Genomic DNA, 24,936 nt, shown 5'->3' with positions numbered 1-24,936 from the left:
GATTAACACTACTCTGTTGTATTAGGGTTCTCCAGAGAAACAGAAAAAATAGGAAAGAAATATATATATTCATTAAATATATTTATATATAATATATATAAATTATATCATCGATATTCATTTAAATGTTCATCTAAATTACATTCAAATGTGTCTTTACTATATCAGTACTGGGCTAATTGCTTTTATTTTGTTTTAAGATTTTATTTATTTATTTGAGAGAGAAAGAGAAAGAGAGAAAGAAAGAGCTCACAAGCAAGAGGAAGGGCAGAGGGAGAAGCAGACTCCCCATTGAGCAAGGAGCCCCATAAGGGGCTCCATCCCAGGACCTTGGGATCAGGACCTGAGCAGAAGGCAGACACTTAACTGGCTGAGCCACCCAGGCGCCCCGGGCTAATTGCTCTTAATCTTCACAAAAACTTCAAAGTGGAACGTGCTGTGGACCCTGTTTTACAACACAGATACTAAGGCTCTGAGGTTAAGAAGCGGGCTAGCTAGTAAGAGGTAGGACTTGAGTTTGAACTGATTCTGTCTGCCTTCAAAGCTAGCAGATACAGATAGGGAGAATGAACACAGATGGTCCAATAAAAGAGATTTATTATAAGAAATCAGCTGATGTGATTCTGGAGGCTGAGAAGTCCCACGATCTGCCTTCTGCAAGCTGGGGACCCGGGAGAGCCAGTGGTATAAGTCCCAATCCAAGGGCAGAAAACCCATGTTTCAGCTGGGCAGGCAGAGAGCAAACCCTCCCTTCCTCTGTTTTTTTGTTCTCTTGGGGAGGGGGGACTCAATGAATTGGATGAGGCCCACCCACAAGGAAGGGGGGGCAATCCGCTTCACCTGGTCTTCTGATTCAAATGGTAATCTCATTCAGAAACACCCCAACAGATATACCCAGAAATATTGCTTAACCAAATATCTGGGCACCCCGGGGCCCCATCAACTTGACCATAAAATCAACCATCGCCTCTCCTTCTAGAAATGGTATCATAAAGAAACAACTAGACAAGAGGGCCAGTACGTTACGGACGAGGCTGTTTATCTCAGCATCTGAGCTCTTACTGGGAAATTGAAACGATCCTAAATGTTGCCAACAGATGTGTAGTGAAACTGCACCCTCTGGAGGGAGTGGCTTCTAAAGACAGGCAATAAGAGGAAATCACCAAGAGTCAAAATTGCCCTTGAAAATCACTTGGACAGCAACCTACCTAAGAGGCTCGGTGCTAAATCCTCCACAGCAAGGTCGCTGCTTCTCAGCCTGAGCTCAGGATGCAGCAGTTTGCTCGCATGCCTGGGCCATACTGTGTGAAAAATAAGTGCCCTACGCCCTGGTATAAGTGGGCAAGGTTGGAGAGACACATTTGAATGGAAAGCAACGAAGGACACAGAAGATTTGTGGCTTCCACCTTGGGCTCCGTTTTTGAGTAAACTGGGAGACTGAATTGCCCCCTCTTATTTAAATTGTTTTCTCTTGCTCTGTGAAGTCCATACTTTGCACTAGACATAACTGACATGCTTGAAAGGGGGTTTGGGTGACCTGCTGCATACTGATGGGTGTGTATAAAGAATGTAAGGGCATGAATAGGGGCGCCTGGGTGGCTCAGTTGGTTGAGCATCTGCCTTTGGCTCAGGTCATGATCCCAAGGTCCTGGGATCGAGTCCCACATCGGGCTCCCTGCTCAGTGGGGAGTCTGCCTTTCCCTCTGCCTCCCCTCCCCACCTCCATGTATGCATGCGTTATCTCTGAAATAAATAAAATATTTTTTAAAAGGAGGGAGTGGTGTGCTCTACTTCAAACATGGGGTACATTCTCTTTATATTCAAAGGGATCGAGGGAACATTAGAGATGCCACTGGCATTTACAGAAGACCGAGGTCCTTGGTTGGGGGGCTGAGGACAACAGCTCCCCCTAGATAGTTCTCCTGCCTCCACTCCATGCCACTGCCCCCCTGAGGCTCAAACGAAATGTCTCCTGCGGGGATGGTTCATCACCCCAGGCCCCCAGCCTGCCCACCCCTTCCCTTCAGGACTGCGGTGGGGCTTCCCGGACACCCCGCAGATTGTCACACGGTGCAGCACGCGCACCCCCCTGAACCACCGGCCTTGGCATAGCAGGAGGAAGCCTGGCAAACACAGGACACATTGGAGAGGGACAAGCATAGCCTGGCAGCGCTGACTTAGGTGCAGGTTGAAAGCATGAGGCAGGCCCTTCCAGCAACTTGCTGTTATTTCCAGTCAGCATGCTCCAGATTCTAAACATACTAATGAGAATCCCTGCCCTGTCCTGGCGGCTCAGCCTGAAACAGGACTGTCCGTCTGGACGGTCTCTCATTTAATCCCCATAACAAGCCTCCCGGAAGGCGTTGCCACGACTACTTCACAGATGATGGAAGCCAGGCTCAGGGAGACAAATCCTCTTGCCCAAGTGTCATGGGTTGGGTTCCCAGGGAAGGAGACTCTGAGGCAGAGGGAAGCACACAGGATGCTTATTAGGGACCTTGGAAGGGAGAAAGGAATGGGGAGGGGATGGGAGGGGCGGGCAGAAGGCAAAGTCAGCTGTGATGCGGGGCAGTAACAGCCTTGGTCACCCCTCCACAGGAAGCTCGGGAGCAAGGGTTGTCCCGAGTTGCCCCAACGTGGCCAGATTCTGATCTGATGCTCTGGCAGCCATCGGTCAACGGATGGGACCCACCCCAGAAGGCCATGACCTTGGCAAGGTGCTCTCTGGAGCCAAGACAGACCCTGCAGGGGCAGAGAGCTGAGGGCTGTCCCCTAACAGCGTCGCTGATGGTGGGCAGAGCAATGCATCTTCTCTGGAAGGAGGACCTTGGCCCCTCGCGTGGCTGTGCCTACCACACCAAGGTCATCCAGCTAATGAGTGACAGAGCCACCGCTGAGAGTGAGCAATCCAAGAGCTGCAATTTCTGCCATGCTACTAAGCTACACTGCCTCCTCTGGGCTTCAAGTCTTACAGCAGCCTCAACCTTCCACCTAAACTGGGTCCAGTCTGAGGCCATGTTGGGGGGCGGGGTGTGAATAGGGAGTCCCTATTGGAGTCTAGATTACCAGGCTGTTCCAGGTGCTCCTGGAGCCTCGCTACAGTTGTTCCCATTACAAAGGCTGTGGGATCTTTCAATTTTGCCTCAACATCCTCCCTAGCCCACAGGTGGGCTACTCTGCACCATCCCCCCCCCCCCATCACCACCTCTGATTGCTTCTACCACTACCTTTGGCCCCACCACATCCTTCAGCATTTTTAGGGTGGATTGTAATGATCCAGGGGTGCCCGGGTGGCTCAGTCAGTTTTAGCATCCACCTTTGGCTCAGGTGGTGATCTCAAGGTCCTGGGATCGAGCTCCTCCCTTTTCCTCTGCCCTTCCCCATGCCCATGTGTGCTTGCTCTCTCTCTCTCTCAAATAAATAAATAAATTCTTTCCCAAAAAGATGTATTTTAATGATCCAAATGAATTTTACCAAAACCTAAGGAGATTTACAAGGGAAACCGAACATTCGAGCACATTAGTGGCACTTAGAAACCGTGGTTTTCTCACCCTACAATAGCTTTCCAGGCATCAGTAAGCTGAACCAAAATCCTGATTCAGAGACTCCCATTTCCTCTTGGTAGATTCTTACTCACCGCCATCCCCCAGGCCCCACAGCCACACTAGGCAGGAGATAGTGAACCCCTCAGTCCCACAGCCCATCCGGAGGTGAGTGACATGGAGGACAACTCCCACAGGTAAGGCTCCTTCTTCAGGGACAGCTGCTCTTCTACTTGGAGGGAATGGGATTCTGGGACCCAAACACACACACACACACACACACACACCAGTGGCTTGGGAACAGTGGCCTCGCTGGCTGGAGATTGGATGGAAACGGATGGGCTGGGGAAGAATATTGGTGTAGATGCTGAAGGGCAAAGGACACAGGAGAAGAGACAGAAATGGGTCAGAGATAGAGAGGGACAATGACAGCCTTTGTTAGAATCCTACTCTGTCCAGCCTGGAGTATTAATTTCCTAGGGCTGCTGTAACGAAGTACCACATGCTGGGTCACTTAGACAACAGAAATGTGCCTCCTCATGGTTCTGGAGGCCAGAAGTCCAAGATCAAGGTGTTGGCAGGGCTGGCTCCTTCTGAGGGCCTGAAGGGGAGCACCTGTTCCAGGCCTCTCTCCTCTAGCTTCCGGTGGTTTGCTGGCAGTCTTCGGTGTCCCTCGGCTGGTAGAAGCATCACCCCCATGTCTGCCTTCACGGTCACATGGCCTTCTCCCTGCCTGTGTGTCTCTGTGTCCCAATTTCTCCTTTTTGTAAGGACATCAGTCATATTGGACTCACGCCCACTGTCATGACCTCATTTAACTCTATAAAGACCCTTTCTCCAAATAAGGTTACATTTAGAAGTCCTGGGGGTTAAGGTACCAACGTGTCTCCTGGGGAGGGGGATACAATTCAATCCATGACACTTACTGATTCCAAACCCAGAGTGGGCATCTCTGATTTTTGCCAGCACAGCATGCCTGCCTATCTTCTGGTAACTTCTCCTTCCTTTAGGACTGAGTCCTTCCTTTCCATGCAGCTCCCAATAACATGACTCCATTTTCCCATTACAGGGATGGACACATGACCCAAGCTAGCCAATCAAATTCTCTCCATCCATCTCTCTTTCTGGATTGTAATGATGTTAGTGAATCAGTTGAGAGAGAGAGAGAGAAAAGTTGGGGCTCTTCCTGAAAATTGGCCCAAGCCCAATCTGTTTCTAGTATTTGCTCTTTTAGGAAAGTCTTCATGATGATATGCCCAAACGGTGACAAGCCCAAGGCTGCTGTGCCTGAGGAAAGCCCTTGGCTTTGATGCGCAAACCCCAACCTCCTCATTAATTAGCTAAGAGATTGAGAAGTTTTCAGTGCCTAGGTTTTCTTCTCTATAAAATATGATGGTGGTAATGCTATCTATCTCAGAGTACTCTTGTAAGGGTCATATACATAAGAAGATGCCATACAAAGCAAAGGTCTATAAAAATATTTGTCATTATTAGAAAGGTTAGTAATCTAGGAATAGGAGAGCCAAAGAATAAGAATTTGTCAGTGTTTACCGAGTCCTGACTTCGAGCACTGGCATCACACTTTCCCGGCCCACACCCTCTTCCCCTCCATCTTCCAGTTGATAAGGCCATGTGGTTGGTTAAGTATGACTTTCTGGCCCAGACTCAATGTGGGAGGGAGAACACAAAAGCATGAACACAGAGGGGTGAGTGAGATTCATCAAGCATTACCAAATGGTAGTCTGCCACAATAGTCAAATAGTCACTCATTTGTTCATACTTTCATCCACTCATCAAATCCTTTTTGAGTACCCTTCATGAGTTCAGCATTGTGTTAGGCTCCAGGGATTAAAAGATGAACAAGCAAGGTCAGTCCCTCAAAGTGTTCCTCTTGTCACAGGTGAGATGGGGTGAGCACATAGTTGCAATATAATGTGTCCATCCCTACAAGGGAGGGGAACACTGTCTGGAGTCCAGAGAGGCTTCGGAGGAGGTGATATATCAGCTAGCTTTTAAAAGGCAAGTAAGTGATTACCAAGCAGATGGGGGCAGAAGAGCTTTTCAGGCAGAGGAAGCCACACCTCTGAAGATACCAAATGTTGGAGGTGTTGCGCAGAGGTTTCAGAGTGGCTGGAACACAGGGTGTGTGGAGTGTAAATGCCAGGCTAAGGCATTTTGATTAGATGATGAAACCTGGGGAACCACAGGAGGTTTTCCAGCAGAGAAGTAGCTTAAAATGAAGTCTTTCTAGGAGAATAACTCCAATGGGAGGGTAGAAGATGAGTGGCAGGAGAGGGATTGGAGGCAGGCCAGGTAGAAGGCTACTGCACAAGTCCTGAAAAGGGATAATGAGGCACAAACCAAGGCATGGGGTGAGGACTGAGACAAGAGACTAGATGTAAGAATTTCTGGGGTATAAGGGAGAGATGTTGGAATGGGAGCCTGATTATGACTAATTCTGGATAATTGGCCTGAGTCCTTTAGACAGAGCCTGGAGTGAAAACCACTAGCCTATTGCATCTCCATAGCTTGAAAGAAATTTGTTTCTTCTAATTCTCTGCTTCCTAAACAGTTCTCTGGTCTCTAGCTTGGTCTACTGAGATCAACCCCCTGGAAGAATGTTCTATGTAGATCAAACACTTGTGTTCAGAACCCAGAGAGGAATACCTAGTCAAAAATATCCACTCCTCTTACCTCCTGCTCTGCTGCTAAGGAATTAGGTCCCATCTTCACATTTTGGCTGGATGTTCTTCCTTCTGGAACAGATGGGTACATTTTCTCCTCTACACATAAGATCTAAGGGTAGAGGAGACAGAATTTGCTGATTGACTGAATGTCATATGTGAGGGGAAGAGCAAAGGTGAAGATAACACCGGGCTTTGGGCTTGAGTAATGGGAAGAACAGAATTACCACTTACTGAGAGGAGGAGGAGGAGGTTGGGGGAGGTTGGAGTTTAGTTTTGGAGATGCTCTAAGTGAGATGCTACTGGGCATGTAGGTGGAAAGGTGGAGAAAGTGGTTGAACGTATTAATATAAAGTTCTAACACATTACCCAAAATGTGGCAAAGAAAGATGAAAAATATCAAAGGAGGGTTACAGGATATGGAGGAAAGAACAAGACAGTCTAATAAATGTTTAATTGAAGTCACAGAAGAGGAAAATGGAGAAAAGGCAATATTTGAGGGGATAATGGTTGACAATTTTCCAAAATTAATGAAAGGCATGAATCGTCAGGTCCAGAGAGCCCAACAAATTCGTATAGGATAAAAGAAATTACATCACAGTGGAACCAAAAAAAAAAAAAAATCAAAAAACAAAAAACCCAACAACAACAACAACAAAAAAACCTGAACACAAAAACACAAGAGAAGATTCTAAAAGCAGCCATGAGATAGGGGGATAGAATGGGACACAATTACCTATAAAAGAATGACAATTGGAATGTCAGCATAGTTGCCAACAGCAACAGCAGAAACAAGAAGATAGCCAAATGCTTTCTAAAAAAATATATAATTCACGTACCATGCAATTTATTCTTTTAAAGTATACAATTAAGTGGGTTTTTTAATATTTACAAAGTTGTGCAACATCACTGCTATCCAATTCTGAAACAGTTTCATCACCATCCCCCCTCAAAAAAACCCATGACCCGGTCACTCCTTGTTCCCCTGTCCCCTCAGTCCCCAGCAAGCCCTAACCTAATTTCTGTCTCTATAGATTTTCCTATTCTGAACACTTTGTAACAACATAGAGATTTTGCCTGGCTATAAGCTACAGTCATACTTGTACTCTAACCCTCCTATTCACCCCCCTTTTGCTGAGCCCTGTGAACCCCCAGAACCATGAGGAATAATAAGAAAACGATTGTTGCTATTTTAAATCACTAAGATATTTTGTTAGGCAGCCATAGGTCACTGAAAACTGCTGCCTTGTTTCAAAGGCCAATGTCCTCGTGCAAAGGGCAGAGTAAGGATGGTCATTCAGAAAGGATTAGGTCCCACGCTTGTGTGTGCATGTTGGTGGGGGGTGGTCCTAGGAAAGATAATACAGGTTTCTGAAACCAGTCTACTGGGCACCCAGCACCAGTGTATCTTCCATACTGAGAGCCATGTTGGGGTTGTTATAGCCATCGGTCTCCTTCAAGTTTTACCTCATATGATTCAGCCCACAACAGCCACATCCTCCCTGGGTAAACTGAGAACATCTCATCTGGGGGCTCTGATGCTGAGACCCACTCCAGTGACTCCACCAGAGGTGTAGCCCCTGTGAGGTTGTACATTCTTTAGCTGCAGCATTTTGGCCAAGTCTAAGAAAGCTTATGTTTGCGAAAGTATTTTCATTAGCTCAACACTTTTTGGTGCTCACTGCTTCCTGAAAAAGTTAAGAATGGACAGACTTTGGGATGCCTGGCTGGCTCAGTCAGTGGAGCATGTGACTCTTGATCTTGGGGTCGTGTGTTCAAGCCCCACTTAGGGCATAGAGTCTACTTTAAAAAAAAAAAAAAGAATGGACAGACCTCTACCTGGAAGCTTTAAAGTTGAGTCTTTATTATTATTATTATGTTGAGAATACTTAACATGAGATCTACCCTTTTAACAGATTTTTAAGTGCACAATACAGTGTTGTTAGCTATAGTTGTACGGCAGATCTCTAGAACTTCATCTTGTGTAACTGAAACTTTATACCTATTGATGAGTAACTCCCCATTTCCCCTTCCTTCCAAGGCTGCCTCTTACTTAAATTAATTCTTTTTTGATTAACAAAGCATAAGCCAAAAATATATCCCTATGTTATGTTTAACAAGTATCTAAACTTCTCAAAAATTAATTCGTTGAAAATATAAGCTTTACATTTCTCTTTAAGAAATCCTTGAAGTTAGGGGCACCTGGGTGGCTCATAGCTTGAAAGAAATTTGTTTGAGCTAGTGATTGAGTGATTGAGCATCTGCCTTCGGCTCAGGTCATGATCCTAGGGTCCTAGGATCGAGTCCTGCATCGGGCTCCCCACAGGGAGCCTGTTTCTCCCTCTTCCTATGTCTCTTCCTGTGTCTCTCATGAATAAATAAATAAAATCTTTTTTTAAAATAAATCCTTGAAGTTTGAGACTATAGAATACCAAGATGTATATGCTAAAAAGTTTTCAGAATGAATTCTTCTGGACACCCACAATTACTACAAATGAGACCCCCAAATTAAATGTTACATGATTTTTTAAAAAGACAGTAAATTTTAACAAATTTCACAATTTTCTTTAAAACTAAGGGCATTAGGAAATATTGAATACATTTTTAAAATAAGACAGATTATGAAATTATAGACTTTGTAGTAATATTGGCTCTCACCCACCTTTATTCATTCAGGCATTCATATTCGGTAAATATTCTTTGAGTGTGTAAGATAAATAATAACAAACAGCAAGTCTTTTTATGGATCAGGGACTATGTGACACCATGGGTATCATCTTATCTAATCCTTTTAATAGCCTTTCAAGTATATGGGGTTTTTTTTTTATTCCTTTTGCCCAGATGAGGACCGATGAGGTCACTGAGGCACAGAGAAGCTACCTTGACCAGTTACTAAGTGGCTGCACCCAGATGTGAGCTGTAAATGTGTCCAGTACTTTCTTTTAACCACTGTCCTCTGCTGCCTCCATGTGCCCAGCAAAAAAATTTGGGTGCTGAGATGGAGAGATGTTTAAGACAAGTTCTTAATTCCAGGGAGGTGACTATAAGAATAAAGAAATCAAACAGCTCAACCTAGCCAGGGAACAAATAGTATAGACCATACTTGATAGGGCAAGTTTTTACCAGTTTAGGGTTAAATAAATTTATGTGGCTTTTGTCTTTAAAAAAGATATATATTTTTAAAATTTAACACGTTTAAACTTACACAAAAGAAGAGAGAATAGTATAATGAACCCCCCCCACATACCCATCACCCAACCACCCAGTGTAGCTAGTACTATCAATTTACCGCCAATCTTGGTTCCTCTATATCCCATCCACTTTTTCCTTCCCCCACCCCCTCCCTACTGGATTTTTTAAAATGTTTTTTAAGATTTTATTTTTAAGTAATCTCAGCATTCAATATGGGGCTCGAACTCACAACCCCAAGATCAAGAGTCACATGGTCTACTAACTGAGCCAGCCAGGTGCCCCCTTACTAGATTTTTTGAAGCAAATCTCAACCACCCTGTTCTTTTATCCACGAATACATCAGTATGTATCTTTTAAAGACAAGGAATCCTTGTAAACATAAGAGCAATACCAATACCCCTCCCCAAATAATTAACAATGACACCCTAGTAATCATTCAGTCTGTAGGGGAGGAAAATCATTTTCTCTCTACCCTTCTAGGTTCGTGGCTGATAATAAATAATAATAAAAGTTTAACAGGAGAAAAACAAGCATGTCTAATAACATGTATACCACCATATGCATGGAAGAGACCTTGGAAAGCTGAATAACTCCAAAATTGTGCAAGTCATCACCTTAAATACCATCTCCAGCTAAAGACAAAAGAAGATATCGGGATCGGGGTGCTTGGCTGGCTCAGTCGGAAGAGCATACAACTCTTGATTTCATGGTTGTGAGTTCAAGCTCTAACTTCACTGTAGAGATTACTTAAAAATAACATCTTAGGGACGCCTGAGTGGCTCATGCTCTGCCTTTGGCTCAGAGCATGATCCCGGAGTCCCGGGATCGAGTCCCACATTGGGCTTCCTGCATGGAGCCTGCTTCTCTCTCTGTCTGTGTCTGTCTGTCTGTCTCTCTGTGTCTCTCATGAATAAATAAATAAAAATATTTTAAAAAATAAGATCTTAAAAAAATGTCAGGGAAAGGGAAGGTCAGTTACAGGAAGTTATCTGGCAAAGAGCAGTAATCAAGAATATGGTCATTGTGCAGATTTAGGTTATTGCCTTCTCCACTGATCAGTTTCTAGAGACTAAGTCATCCTGGTACAGAGAGCAAGACACTCTCACAAATAGAGAGTTCCCTTAAACATGCACTTTTCTCTTACAAAAGGGTCACTTTCACTTGATTGTCAAAGCTTTTCTTCTGTCTACTGTTTATTAAAATAATAATAATAATAATAATAATAAGCCTAAAGTAATTCTTTTGCCAAAGAGACATATTTTGGGATGACAGATTCTATTCCCCTTCAAGTCATTTACATATTCAAATTGACTCCTTAGGGGTCCACATATCCAGATTAATAAAAAACACAGTTTCTCTCCTGGGGTTCCTCTTCTAGTGAACTGAGATGCTAGTCCAATTCCATTGTGGTCCTGCTTCCAAGCACCTGGAGAAGAAAGAACCAGAGAGTCTGAGCCATCTCCCAACAGGTGCCCTCCTTACTTGCTGCCCCGGCTGCCCCTGAGTCTTGCTGATGGAAACCAGTGATCTTGGTCAGTCCAACCACTCTGACTTACTGCTAGTCAAGCTCCTGTCTAGGTCCCAGGGGTTCTCCCAGGAAGGCTGAACCTCTTCCTCTGGGGAGCCCTTGGATAGGCAAGGGCCCCACTGTGGGGATCTCAAGTGTCTGGCTCTTTACTTGCCTCTGAAACACTCAGCCCTTGTTTCCACAGCACACCTGGAGCTTTCAGGGCCCAGCCCCACACCTGAGCAGAATCCACCTTCCCCAACAAGAGCCAACACCAAAGGTATTGATCCTAGTCGAGCTTCTTCCTTCTTGGTGCATTTCCCCAAGTGCTCCCATGCCCCTCTCCGGCCAACAGATGCCCATCCGGACCCCGGCAACCCGTCAGAGAAGGGAGATGTCTCTGAAGTGAAGGACTAGGAGCCAGTTCCCTGTAATGTTGGGAATCTCTTGAGCCCCACACAAATCTGCCCTGGGACAGTTTCTGCAGGCCAAGACCTACTGGAAGAGGTGGGCCACAATCCAGCCACAAGGAAGGTCTTGTTATACCCCTCCCCTGGGCTACCTCTCACCACACATTTACACAACTAAGAAAGGTGGTTTAAGGATTTCTTAGACACAAGTCCATTCCAAGGTGACCAGCTGCCTCCTCCTCCACAACCTGTGGAGTTTTGCCTTTGTTTTGTTTAGCTAACTTCCATGTTGTACATTTATGTCTTGAACAGGTCAGACATTTGCATAGTTCGAAATTCAAAAGATATCGAAGGGTAGGTGGGAAAGTCTCTCTCCCACTGCATCCTGCTCTCACTCACCCAGATCATCCCCCAAAACAACCAATTTCATCAGTTTCTGGTGCTTCCTCCATCAATATTTTATGTCTGTACAAGCCGATATATATATATATTTATAATTTAATATATATGAATATTAAAATATATAAATGTTTTAATATGTATATGAATATATATTTTTCCCCTCCTTCTTACAGCAACAGTAGCATACGATGCACAGTGTTTTGCTCCTTGATTTTTTTCCCCCATTTACAGTATAATCTTTACAATCAATCCAGGGGGGCATTCTTCTGTTCCTATTACACTTGCAGAGTATTCCAAAGTGTGAAGGTACTGCAAGTTGTTTAACCTCAAGTCTTCTATCGGTAGGCTCTCGGGTTGTTTGCCATCTTTTCCAATTACAAACAACACTGTACTGAATAAACTTATAAACAGGACCCAGACAGCTTTTAACAAGCAACTTCTCTTGCCTAGAAACAAATTAAAATTCTAACTAAGTAGGCACCCTGCTGTATAAGATAAAGAATGATAAAATACTCTGGAGGATCAGAAAAGATAGAACTTACTTAGCTGTCTGGGGGCCACAGAGAAGAGATGTGTGGGGCGGGGAAGACGGAATCTGCAGGAGGGGAAATCACAGGGAATTCATTTAGAAAAAAAAATTAAGTTACCCTGATCTATGTATAGAATGTACAATAAGGAGGGGGGCAAGTTGTTATTTCAATTAAAAAAACAAACCTCTAACTTAAAAACTCTAGTATTCACATGGCATTATATATACTGCTTGCCTGAGAATGTAAATATCAGGCACTCCAAAATAAATTACAGACATAATGCAAAATCTGACCCAGTTCTTAGGAACACAGACTATAAAACACTATAATGAAGGCAAAAATCCACATCAAAATCTCCATTGTCTCAGAAAAATGGAATTTAAAGAAATCCCTTCCCTATTCAGTAGCGTTATCACTGGTATATTAGAATAATGCTACTCCTGCCCTTTGTCATTAATATATGCTTGCCACTTCTTGGTAAATGTCTCTGGTTTGCCTTTTGGTTGGTGGGTGAAAGGTGATTGTAATGCAGTTAAGGTAGCAAATTTTCCCACAAACAGGCAGTACAGACATAATATCGTTCCACACTGCACTTGATGCTCTGAATTATTAATTAGGACGTTAAATATATTGCTCAGTGCATGAGGTTATATTTAACTCCATATACTGACAATCTGAGCTTTGCACCTTCCTGGGTTTGAAAATTAGATTTGTAACAACAGGATTTCTTGTGTTTGTTCAGAAAATCATACCTGTAATGAGGGTGGAGAATCATTTCAAGCGGACTTCGAGAGGTGAAAAGTCAGTTGAGGTTCTGGAATGAAATGCCCACATAGGAACTAGGAAAAAAGCAACATCCATAATTAGTTCCTGGCACTTTCACTCCCAAGTTCAATCTTCTCGAAAATTCTGTCGAGAAGTATCAGGAAAGACTTGGGCCTCCGTCAACCAGATCTGAATTCAGATCTAGATTCTGACAAAACCTAAGATACAAAAATAGGGGATTCGATCAGTAAATTAGGATGCATTCACACAATGAAATATACAATTATTAAAAAGATGTGTGCAGATATACTGTTAAATGGATGGTACTAGAGCATTTCATGTAAAGGCAAAACATGGGAAACATTTTTAATGTCTGTTGAAACAGGCTTGGAAAATTAAATTATGATACATCTGCTGTGAACTGACCAAGGCCAATTTGGTCAAGGCACTCTTATGAGGCTCTCTTGTTGCAGCAATTAGTCTGAGGCAAGTAGGGTCTATTTATGCCCCACTTTGCCACCAGCTTTTTTTTTTTCTTTTAAGATTTTATTTATTTCTTGAGAGATGGTGAGTGCAAGAGCAGGGAGTAGGGGAGCAGAGGGAGAGGGAGATGCAGATCCTCACCAAGCAGGAAGCCCCACTCAGGGCTCAATCCCAGGACCCTGGCACCATGACCTGAGCCGACAGCAGACACTTACTTAATCAGCTGAGCCACCCAGGTATCCCTTGCCACCAGCTTTAAGGAAAGTGGGTCTCAGGCCCAAATCAGGCAGGTATATATTAACAAGCAGGCCTAGCAACAGTGTCACAACCTCTTCTGTATACAAAGGAGTCCCAGCTCAGTCCTTGTGTTCAAGGTTCATTCGAGGCAAAGGCTGTAGTATTCTAGAAGCAGGATTCCATTGGCCTTATAGGCGGTATCAAGCAAGTAGAATGTCCAAATTCATGGTTGGATAAAGCCCCATTAGAGATCAAGCCTAAGGTGCCACTGAGCAAAGGCTGCATGCCTGCCTAGATTCAACTACCCTGCTTGTGTAAGTATGAGGAACGTCTATAAAATAGTTCAGCCAATCCATACACCTTGAATACTTCTCAACTCAACAATGAGAGCACATTTTGAAAAGCATAGCTTAAACTAAATAACACATTCATAAAACACTGACTATATTTAAAGTATATTACAGGGACACTTGGCTGGCTCAACTGGTAGAGCATGCAACTCTTGATCTCGGGGTTGTCAGCTTGAGCCCCATGTTGGGTGTACAGATTACTTAAAAAAATAAAATATTTAAAAGATAGAGAGAGAGCCCCTCGGAGGTACAGTCAGTTAAGTGTCTGACTCTTGGTTTCTGCTCAGGTCACGATCTCAGGGTCATGAGATTAAGCTCCACATTGGGCTCTGTGCTCAGCACAGAGAAGATAGGGAACTTATCATTATCCCAGGAAGTATGATTAGTGGGAAGAGAAGAAGCTGTCTACTTTTTTCTTTATGCGTTTCTGTATTTTGAATTTTTTACAATGACTATGTAATTGATTACATGAATTTTAAAAATGCACACTTCTTCTAAAAGGATGTTGCAGAAGAATAATTATGTGGAGAAATGTTTATAATACATTCTTGGGTAGAAGACATTAGATGGTATTATATTAGATGTGACAACCATTGTCTCCTCATCTGTATGCAAACCCCATGTGGCAGATTGTGTTTTCTGAAGATGGCCAGGCCAATAAATATCCCAACCCATGGGCTCTTCATCCGATGTGACATCAGTAGGCCTCCAGTGACAGGCAGCAGGGGTGGGATGGGAGGAGGTCATCTTTGTTCCCTCTCCTTACACCTGGCAGATCTTTCTGCCTTGCCCAAGCAAGTGAGCAAAGACGTGATGTTCAGTGACCTTCTGAGGCTAGAACCTAGAAGGTGATAGGGCTTCCATCTGGCTTTCTCTCCTTGGGACATGTGCTTGAGCCATTGGAGTCCCGAGTCCCCATATAGGACAACGGTTACCCTGATGCTGCCATGCTGAAATGTCCATGTGGGGAGACCATGGAGAAATAGAGAGATGCCCTGTATGCCCCAGCTGTTCCAGCCCCCAGCTGTTTGAGTCTTCCCAGCCCAGGTGCCAGACAGGCAAACATAGAAACCTTTGACATGATACCACCTCTGGCCACCATTTGACTGCAATGGTGTGAGACAACCTAAGTCAGTACCACCCAGCTGAGCTGCTCCCAAATGCCTGACCCACAGAATCCCTGATGAATAATAAATGAGTATTGTTTGATGCCACTGAGTTTTGGGGTTACTTGTGGAGTGTAATAGATAACTACTACATTCTTCCTTTTAATTTTAAAGCTTTTTATTTATTTAAGAGAGAGAGTGAGAGAGAGAATGATCAGGGGATGGGGTAGAGGCAGAAAGAGAAGCCGACTCCCCTCTGAGCAGGGATCCCAACATGGGGCTCCATCCCAGGACCCCAAGATCATGACCTGAGCCAAAGACAGATGTTTAACTGACTGAGCCACCCAGCCACCCTTACTACATCCCCTTTGAGAGAACCTACCACTCCCTCAGCCTAGAAGAGGAAGTCTTTACAATCCATTTGCTTCACAAAGAGCATCCACACATATTCGCAGTGGCAGGACCCCTGGAGGTCACCCGACCTCCTGGGAGTTCTCTGTTTCTCTTTTCCAGAAATTTGGAATGTGAACACTGACGCCAAATCTCCTAGCTTGGGGACACTAGACACTTCAATTTCATTTTCTACCTTATGTCCCAGGCTGCAGAGGACAGCAGAAGGACTCAAACACTCAGAGAAGAGCAGGACAGAAAGAGATCTCGTAGCTTTAAAAGAAAATGAGAGGGACACCTAGGTGGGTCAATGGTTGAGCATCTGCCTTTGGCTTAGGGTGTGATCCCGGGGTCCTGGGATCAAGTCCCACATTGGGCTCCCCGCAGGGAGCCTGTTTCTCCCTCCATGTATGTCTCTGCCTCTCTCTGTGTGTGTCTCTCATGAACAAATAAATAAAATCTTTAAAAAAAAAAAAAAAGAAAATGAGAGAAAATGTTTTTCTGTCTCGTTCCTGATATTCTTCCTACCTTTTGGTTCTTCTAAGTGCTCAGCATGTGTTAACTTTAATCCTCACCTGATGTATGGAGCTGACACCACTATTGTCCTTATTTTACAGCTGAGGAAGCTGAGTCCTGAAAGGCAAAGTAACTTGCCCAACAGGCAGTTGAAAAATGCCTTTTTTAAAGTTTTTGTTTTGTTTTGCTTTTTTAGAGCCAAGTATAAGCACACATACAACAGTGCAGAGCCAGGCTCAGATGTTCCCCTCTCTGCTCTCACTAATCTCACTAATGACTGAGAGTGGATCAGCACAAGGCACCCTGCAGGCTTCTGTGTGCAGGGTTCTTGGTGGGGCCCTCCAGAGGCTGAGGGAAGGTATCTGGAGACTGGAGATTTTTCATTCATAAGTCATTGCATTCATAAAGAAGGGGAAGTAGCTGCTAGAGGTGATGAGAGGAGACAGAGAGCACGTGGTTTCCTGATGCTGGTAATGGATCGGTAATGACCAATTCACGCTTCTCAGTCTAGACTCTTTCCCCTTATGGTCAGGACGATGGATGCCCAACAGCTGGCTGGAGCTAGGAGTGTGGTCTCCCAAGGGATTGGAGGGCGGATAGGGGCTTAAAGACATTGCTGGAAGCTTTAAATAGCTGTAGAGGTGGGGGAGGAAGGGAAGAGGCAGTGACTAGGTCAGGGGAAAGGATGGTCAGGGCTCAGCTGAGAGCCAATCCTAGGGATAGAGGAATTTCCACAGCAGCAGCGGTCGCAGCCCATGATAGGAAGAGAAGGTAGGCAGCCACATGGTTCCAAGATCAAGGTTTTGTCCAATAGGTTGAAGAGAAGACAGAGAGGAAAGAGAATCAGGGTGTGGCTAAGAGAGAGTGAGGAGGGGTGGCTCATGACTCCAAAGTGGGATAGGAAAGGCAGAAAAGACAGAAGGGGGGAGGTTATAGGAAAAATAGAGGACCAAAGGTCTGTTCAGGTGATCAAGCATCCCTACCAGCTCCTGGGAGCTCCAGAAAAGATCTTGAAAACACTTGTGAATGAGGCACGGTCTTGCCCTATTTTTTGTTTGTTGGGTTTTTGTTTTTTGGGTTTTGGGTTTTTTTTTTTTTTTAAGTAATCTCTACCCCCAAGGTGGAGCTTGAACTCAGGACCTAGAGATTGAGTCACATGTTCCACTGACTGAGCCAACCAGGCCCCCCAGTCTTGCCCTGTTTTTGCCTTTGTAATTATCTGGAAGTTGAACTTATTGTGATCACTTCATTAGCAGAAGATTCCCCCCATTTCATTCTTCATAGATAAATAGAAGCCATCAATAGTTAATTTGTTCACTTATTCATTCATTCATTCATACGTCTAATGTTGTGTTTACAATGTACTCTGTGAACATGGGTCCCTGGTAACATGGAGGTGAACCACATGAAAGGAAGTATTTTCCCGTTGTCCCCAAATGGGACACAAATTCTCAGCTTATTTCCCCAAAGTTCAGCTCCAAGTTAGCAGAACCCAGAGTTCACAGAGCACATTGTAAAGGCACAACGTTGGATACAGGAGTGAATGAGTGAGTGAATGAACAAACTAAATGAACAATGGCTTCTATTCATGTTGGTTTAAATATGATCATCCACTAGGTGCAAACTGAGAATACGCTAAAGATATGTTAGGTGTAATTTGCATGTAAAAATGCATGAATTTCAAGTGAACAGCTTGTTGTATTTTCATCTATGTGTATCCTTCATATAACCACCATCCAGATCAAGATATAGAACATTTCTGTCACCCCAGAAAATTCCCCTGGGCCCTTTCTCAGTCTACCTCCCTCACCCTCAGAGATAATGAATATTCTGACTTCTATCATCATAGATTCAGAGGATCCAGTGCTTTTGATTAGGTTTTTCAGGAGAGTTGAAGAGAACTATCCAAAGTCACTGTAGTCAGTATCCAGTGGCTCAATGAGAGGAAGTGCTCCTGAAAGCTTGGAAATAAGATTGCTGTGTCTCAGCCAGGGTTTAATCAGGAAAACAAACATGGTAGGGACCATGGAAGGGGGTGGGAAGCTCTCATGGATGGAGAGGTATGGTCTGTGCCATCACCCCAAAGTGGCTTATTACAGTGTCCTGTCAGTCTGACACACATATCCAGCCTGCCCAGGAAGTACATTCTAGCTGTGGAGATGGGTACAACAGAGTGCCATGCATGAAATATTTGCTCTGATTGTATACTCACCAAGTTGATTTTGAATAACTAGGATTCCTGTGTCACTTGCATTTTTGGGAGAGAATACACTGACCAGGTTGACATGAATATGTAGACTACCACATACTTATATCTCATTGTAAGTGAACAAAATGCTATTTTCAACATGAAGATCTTTTGAGTTTATTGTTTTAGGTCCATGTCATGGAGTCAGATCCACTCTGAGACACTGACAGAGCTGGGGTTCTCAGGCTGTGATAAATTCCCATGATAGATCCCACCTTTAAGATGTCTTAGAAAACACTCATTAACCTGCCAACCTAACTCTGGCCTTTCTTTGGAAACTTCCACACTCACTGAAGACATGTTTTGTAAATACAAGATTCTCCAAACATGCATTGAAATCACACACAAATAATTCCTATCAAGTCAAAGAAAGATACATCTTCTCAAGATCCAAAAAAGCAAACTGATTTTTAAAACCTTTTAATTGTAAAAGATAGCACACAAACATGTAACATCAACGTTCAGAATATGGATGATTATGAAATAAGCACTAATGTAACAACCACCATCTAGGTCATTAAGAAATGGCCAGCATTACCAAATTCTTGTGCATGTCCCTCTTTTTTCAAAAAAAGATTTATCTATCTATCTATCTATCTATCTATTTATTTACTTACTTATTTATTTATTTAGTGTAAGCAGGGAGAGGGGCAGAAGAAGAGAGAATCTCAAGCCGACTCCACACTGAGCATGGAGCCCAGACCCTGAGATCATGACCTGAGCCAAAATCAAGAGTCCGATCCTTAACAGACTGAGCCACACAAGCACTCCTTACATGTTGTCCCTTTTAGTCTCATCCCCTTCTCTACTACCCCCATAGGTAACCACTATTGGATTTTTATGATAATCACTTCCTTATTTTTCTATATACTTTGAATGCCTATGCTACATACCTAAACAACATACTTTCTGGGTGCCTGGGTGGCTCAGTCGGTTAAAAGTCTGCTTTGACTCAGGCCATATCTCAGGGTCTTAGGATGGAGCCCCACATCAGGCTCCCTGTCCAGCAGGGAGTCTGCAGTTTGCTTCTCTCTCTCCCTCTGCCCTTCCCCCTGCTTGTGCTCTCTCTCATTCTCTCTCAAATAAATAAATAAATAAAATCGTTTTAAAAAACCAATATACTTTCTTTTTGTCTGCTTTGAAACTTTATATAAATGGAATCACATTTCTCATTTCTTATTTCTATTTCTGTGTAATATATATGACATATAATATTTATTATTTACATTTCTTAATTTTTATTGTGGTATAGCATCCCATTGTATGGAATATACCACAATTTATTATCCATTCTATCGTTAACGAACATTTAAATTACTTCCAGTTTTTGGCTATTATGACTAGTGAGCAAATGAATATTCTCTTTTCTTCTTAAAGATTTTTTACTTTTTTAAAAAGATTTTATTTATTTATTTGAGAGAGAGCAGAATGTGAGAGAGAGCATGAGCAAAGGTGAGAGGCAGAGAGAGAGGGAGAAACAGACTGCCTGCTGAGCAGGGAGCCCTATGCGGAGCTTGATCTCATGACCCTGAGATCATGACCTGAGCTGAAATCAAAGTCAGTCTCTCAACTGACTAAGCCACCCAGGCACCCCGGTGAGTAAATGAATGATATGAACATTATGTGCATGTATTCTGGCACATGTAAGTACATACTCATATTTATTCCAAGGAATAAAGCTGCTAGGTCATAGAGAATGTATATCTTCAATAGATTAGGCAATGTTTTAAAAAAAATCATTGCACCAATTTATGCTCCTACCAGCATGTTATGAGAGTTTCAGTTGACTCACATCCTTGCCTACACTTGGCATGGTCAGCCCTTTTAACATTTGTCAATCTGGTGGTGTGTTGTGGTATCCCGTGGCTTCAAATTTGCATTTCTCTAACTATTAATGAGGTTGAGTGTCTTTTTATCTATTTACTGGACTTTCGTATTTCCTCTTCTGTAAAGCATCTGTTCACATCTGTTGCCCATTTTTCTATCAGACTTTTTCTTATTAATTTTTAGGAATAATTTATATAGTCTGGATACAACATATCTTTTATCTTTCCAGTTTTTACCTTGTATTTTCATTTACTTTATGGGTTTTTTCTTAGAGATTTTATTTATTTATTCATGAGAGACACAGAGAGACAGAGACATAGGCAGAGGGAGAAGCAGGCTCCCTACAGAGAGCCCTATTCAGGACTCAATCCCAGGACTCAAGGATCATGATCTGAGCCAAAGGCAGACACTCAGCCACTGAGCCACTCAGGCATCCCTACTTTATGACTTTTTATGACTTTAGTTTTTAGAACAGTTTTAGATTTAGAGGAAAATTGAAAAAATATAGAGAGAGTTCCCATATACCTCACACTCAGTTTTCTCTATTAACATCTTACATTAATACAGCATATTTGGGGCAGCCTGGGTGGCTCAGCGGTTTAGCGCTGCCTTCAACCCAGGACATGATCCTGGAGACCCAGGATCGAGTCCCACATCGGGCTCTCTGCATGGAGCCTGCTTCTCCCTTTGCCTGTGTTGTGTCTCTGCCTCTCTGTGTGTGTGTGTGTCTCTCATGAATAAATAAATAAAATCTTAAAAAATAAATAAAACCTTTAAAAAACACAGCATATTCATCACAATGATGAACCAGTATTGATATGTTATTAAGTAGAACCTATACTCTATTCAGATTTCCTTTTTCTGTTGCAGGATCCCATGCAGGAATGAACAATTATGTTTAGTTGTCATACCTCCTTAAGCTACTCTTGGCTGTGACAGTTTTTCAGACTTTTCTTGTTTTTTATGAACTTGAGAGTTTTGAGGAGTACTTTGTGGTATCTTTGTGGTGTCTGTCCGATCGGGTGAGGGCGCCCACAAGTGGGGTGATGACTGGGTGGAAGCTGATGGTACAGGCTTCACCTGAGGCAGAACAAAGGAGACAAAAGTTTATTGAATACACTGCAAGGGAGCTGCGGGTGAGACAGCAGAGGAGAGACTGCAATGAGGCAGCGGGTAGAGGCTGTTTTTCAAGGGGGAAGATGAGGAGGTATGGCAATGCATGGAATTCACCCTTTTCTGGTAATTGTGCCTGGTTGTAAGTAGCCTATTGGTCAGTTAGGGCCTATGGGTATCTTGAGGTGGGGCACCTGTTGGTCCTGTCTTCAGTCCGGGGGCTGCTGTGGGCCCTTTCTACATTCCATTGCTCAAACCTGTTTGCCTAAAAGCCACCTCTACATACTTGTCATCAAATATTTTGTAGGATGTCCCTCAATGGGGGTTTGTCTGATGTTTTCCTCATGATTAGACTGGGGTTATGGGTTTGTTGAGGTAGGCCATAGAAGTAAAGTGCCGTTCTCATCACATATCAAGAGTATACACTATCAGACATGGTTTGTCACTACTGATGTTGGCTTTGATCACCTGGCTGAGGTAGTGTTTGCCAAATTTCTCTACTGTACAGTTACTGTACAGTACTGTACTGTTTACCCCCACTTTTCCATTCTGTTTATGGTATCTTTTGAAAATGAATTCTTTTTTTGTTGTTGTTTTTTTTAATATAAGTAATCCCTACACCCATCATGGGGCTCAAACTTATGACTCAGAGATCAAGAGTCTCACACTCTTCCAACTGAAACAGCCAGGCACCCTTGAAAAGAAAGTCTTAATTTTAATTGAGTGGGGGCTGCATGGTCTAGGGGTATGGCACAATCGTAGCCTCCACAGGACTCCCTGATGGCTGATTTGCAGGGACCAAGCCATTTTAATGCTGCCTCTGGGATCACTCAGAACTTACTGCTGGAATTAATGGGGCTGAGGGGCAGAATTAGGGAAACAAACTAAACTGTGTCTTCTTTCGAATCTTGTATCTGGATATCTCCTTTTAAAACTCAAGAGCCAGGAACCTGGGTGGCTCAATGGTTGAGCATCTGCCTTTGGCTCAGGGTGTGATCCCAGGGTCCTGGGATCAAGTCCCACATCGGGCTCCCCGCAGGGATCCTGCATCTCCCTATGCCTATGTCTCTGCCTCTCTGTGTGTCTCTCATGAATAAATAAATAAAATCTTTTTTAAAAAATAAAACTCAAAGGCCACAAATTTGACATCTTTGTTTCCTAGTTCTTCTCTGAGAATCCTTCCCTCAGGGCAAAGAATGACAGGAGTCTTGGCTATTTGGCCTGGGAGGAGAGGGGTGTGTGATGAAGGCGGAGGAGGAGGCTTCTTTAGAGGAGTAACACATAGCCACCTCTAAATGCTTTGAAGAAAAAGAAAAAGTTAACCACACGTATATCACCGATTATTTACTGAACACTAAAGATTGAATCAGGAGGGCTACAAATAGGAGGCAGAACTACTGACGATTCAAAATATAACCTTGAGTACATACGCCCTTCACCAGGTTCAATCTCTCAATCTATGAAACAAAGAGAAAGCTTCCTACAGTGTTTATTTTGCTGAATTCCTAGGCTCTAAGGAGCAGTGATGCATCTTGGAGACCAGAGAGGAAAGGAGGGCTTTAGATTTACAGGCTAAAATATTCATCCCTAGCTCAAAAAGGGATGTTATTTCTCAAGACACAGAGTATGAAAGAGACTGAGGTTTTCTTGCAGGGAGGAGAAAGAGGAGGGATTTTATGTTCCTGTCTATAATATCTTTGTTCTTCTTCAAATTAAAAGAAATAAGAACGTTCTAGAACTCTTTCAAGAACAGAAAAATTCATCCCATTTCCTGTGTCTTTAGGCTGGGTGAAATGGCGTGGAGTTCTGCTCCACTTTTAGCTGATTGTGCTCCTAAAGGTTTATTTAGACAAACTCTTTCAGGGCCTTTGGTTTAGAATCTATTTCAGGATATGCAGCAAGATGGACAAAGAAGAAAATTTTAGTTGATGTAAAGAGAAATGACTCCATCATGCTTAAAAATGAATTTTTAAAAAATGATTAAATTCTTATTGATTTTTTTTCAAGCTAGTCATTTCAGAGTTGATGCTTTGAAAATTAGCTGCTTTAGACAATTTTGGTAATCTAATAATTTCACATTCCTAATGGAAAACTATCCTTCCCCCTTTCAGATTTTTTTTAGATTTCTTTCTTTTTTAAAGATTTTATTTATTTATTCATGAGAGACACAGAGAGAGAGAGGCAGAGACATAGGCCGAGAGAGCAGGCTCCATGCAGAAAGCCCAATGTGAGACTCCATCCCGGGACCCCAGGATCATGCCCTGGGCCGAAGGCAGACACTCAACCACTGAGCCACCTAGGCCTCCCCAGATTTCTTTAAAGTCACTTTTGTGCTGGGTCACCTGCCTGGCTCAATCCGAAGAGCATGTGACTCAATCTCAGGGTCCTGAGTTCATCAGTAGTTCAAGCCCTATATTGGATGCAGAGATTACTTAAATAAATAAAAATCTGAAAAAAAAAATAAAGGCACATTTGTGCAAATTCTTGCCTCTGAAAGAATGCAAATTTGAGAGTCAAAAGTTTTCTGAAGTTGAATGAAGAGATCCAGATTCCATTCCATCAATTGAGAGTGGCTTTTGTAAGCATAGTGGATTCTGAAAGTTCAAAACTGAGTATCTGGGGAGTGTTCTGATTCCAGTTTTGAGTTGGGCAAGTTTTTCCTGGTATAGGTCTGCTACCTAAGAAACTCCTGGGATCACTGCCTTCAATCCATCTCCTATTTTCTCCTTCAGTTACTCCCAAAAAGAAAATGGAAATTGGAAACTGTGTAAACAGTAGGACATTTTCTCCCAAAAAGTTTGTCTTCCATTTGTGCACTTTACAAAGCTCAAACACCTTCAATGGCTCCCCATTTCCTGTCAGTTGATGTGTTCTTTTATTTAACATTTAACATTCTCAATAAAAATGTCCCTAATTGAAATTTTTAGCCCTATGTGCCTCTCCCCTATATAATCTCTTTGGTTAAATTAAACAGTTAATGTTTAACCTGACAGGCTTTCTCCATGCTGCACCTTACAGTTTTTGCTACCTGCCAGAACCACTCCTTCTCCGATACTTGCATATTGAAACCACAGCATCTTTCAAGGTCATGGGCCAGGGCATCCTTTTCTGATATTAGATGCCACATTGTGTCACTTCTTGCTTAATATCATAGGCAAAAAAACTTGTGATTAATGTGGGAAACAACGGCAGAAGGAAATGTAGGTAAGTCTAACATTCCTCCAAGAAGCTCTCTACTGTCTTAATGTTAATGACTTGCTAGAGGGAAAAACTACTTTAGCCTGACAATAGCAAGATCTCCAATATCCCAGGAGTCTTGAGCGTTAAAAAAAAAAAAAAAAAATCCTTTTTGGAACTTCCCTTATCTTTACCTCCCCAACACCATAGTACATAATCAGGTGCTCTTCACAGTTCCAGGGCAACAGCTCTTTCTGCCCAGGACCCACAGGTCCTGTTCCTGTGCTTTTAAAAAAAAACACCTTTCTGGACTGAAGACCCCAAGAATTCTTTCTTGGTCATAGGCTCCAGACTCCAACACTACTCCAAAATACACATGATGAGCACTGGTTATTGTACGCAAGTGATGAATCACTGAATCCTACTCCAGAAACTAATGTTACACTGTACGTTAACT

At 43.0% G+C, this 24,936-nt stretch overlaps 1 protein-coding gene across 1 annotated transcript in view; it reads right to left on the bottom strand.

Moving 5' to 3' along the window:
• Positions 1–10,024: 10,024 nt before the first annotated feature.
• Positions 10,025–24,936, bottom strand: part of LOC144308148 (uncharacterized) — a 62,871-nt gene continuing 47,959 nt past the window's right edge. Inside the window, exons 3-6 of the mRNA XM_077888383.1 lie at positions 21,101–21,269; positions 13,020–13,106; positions 12,280–12,332; positions 10,025–10,844 (exon numbers count right to left, since the gene is read on the bottom strand). Coding sequence (XP_077744509.1) covers positions 21,266–21,269 — 4 coding nt within the window. The 3' untranslated portion in view covers positions 10,025–10,844; positions 12,280–12,332; positions 13,020–13,106; positions 21,101–21,265. The remainder of the gene's footprint in view (positions 10,845–12,279; positions 12,333–13,019; positions 13,107–21,100; positions 21,270–24,936) is intronic.

This window comes from Canis aureus, chromosome X (assembly GCF_053574225.1).
Source record: "Canis aureus isolate CA01 chromosome X, VMU_Caureus_v.1.0, whole genome shotgun sequence".
Lineage (NCBI taxonomy): Eukaryota > Metazoa > Chordata > Mammalia > Carnivora > Canidae > Canis > Canis aureus.
Note: the sequence above shows the minus strand (reverse complement) of the source record. Positions and strands in the feature narration are given on the sequence as shown.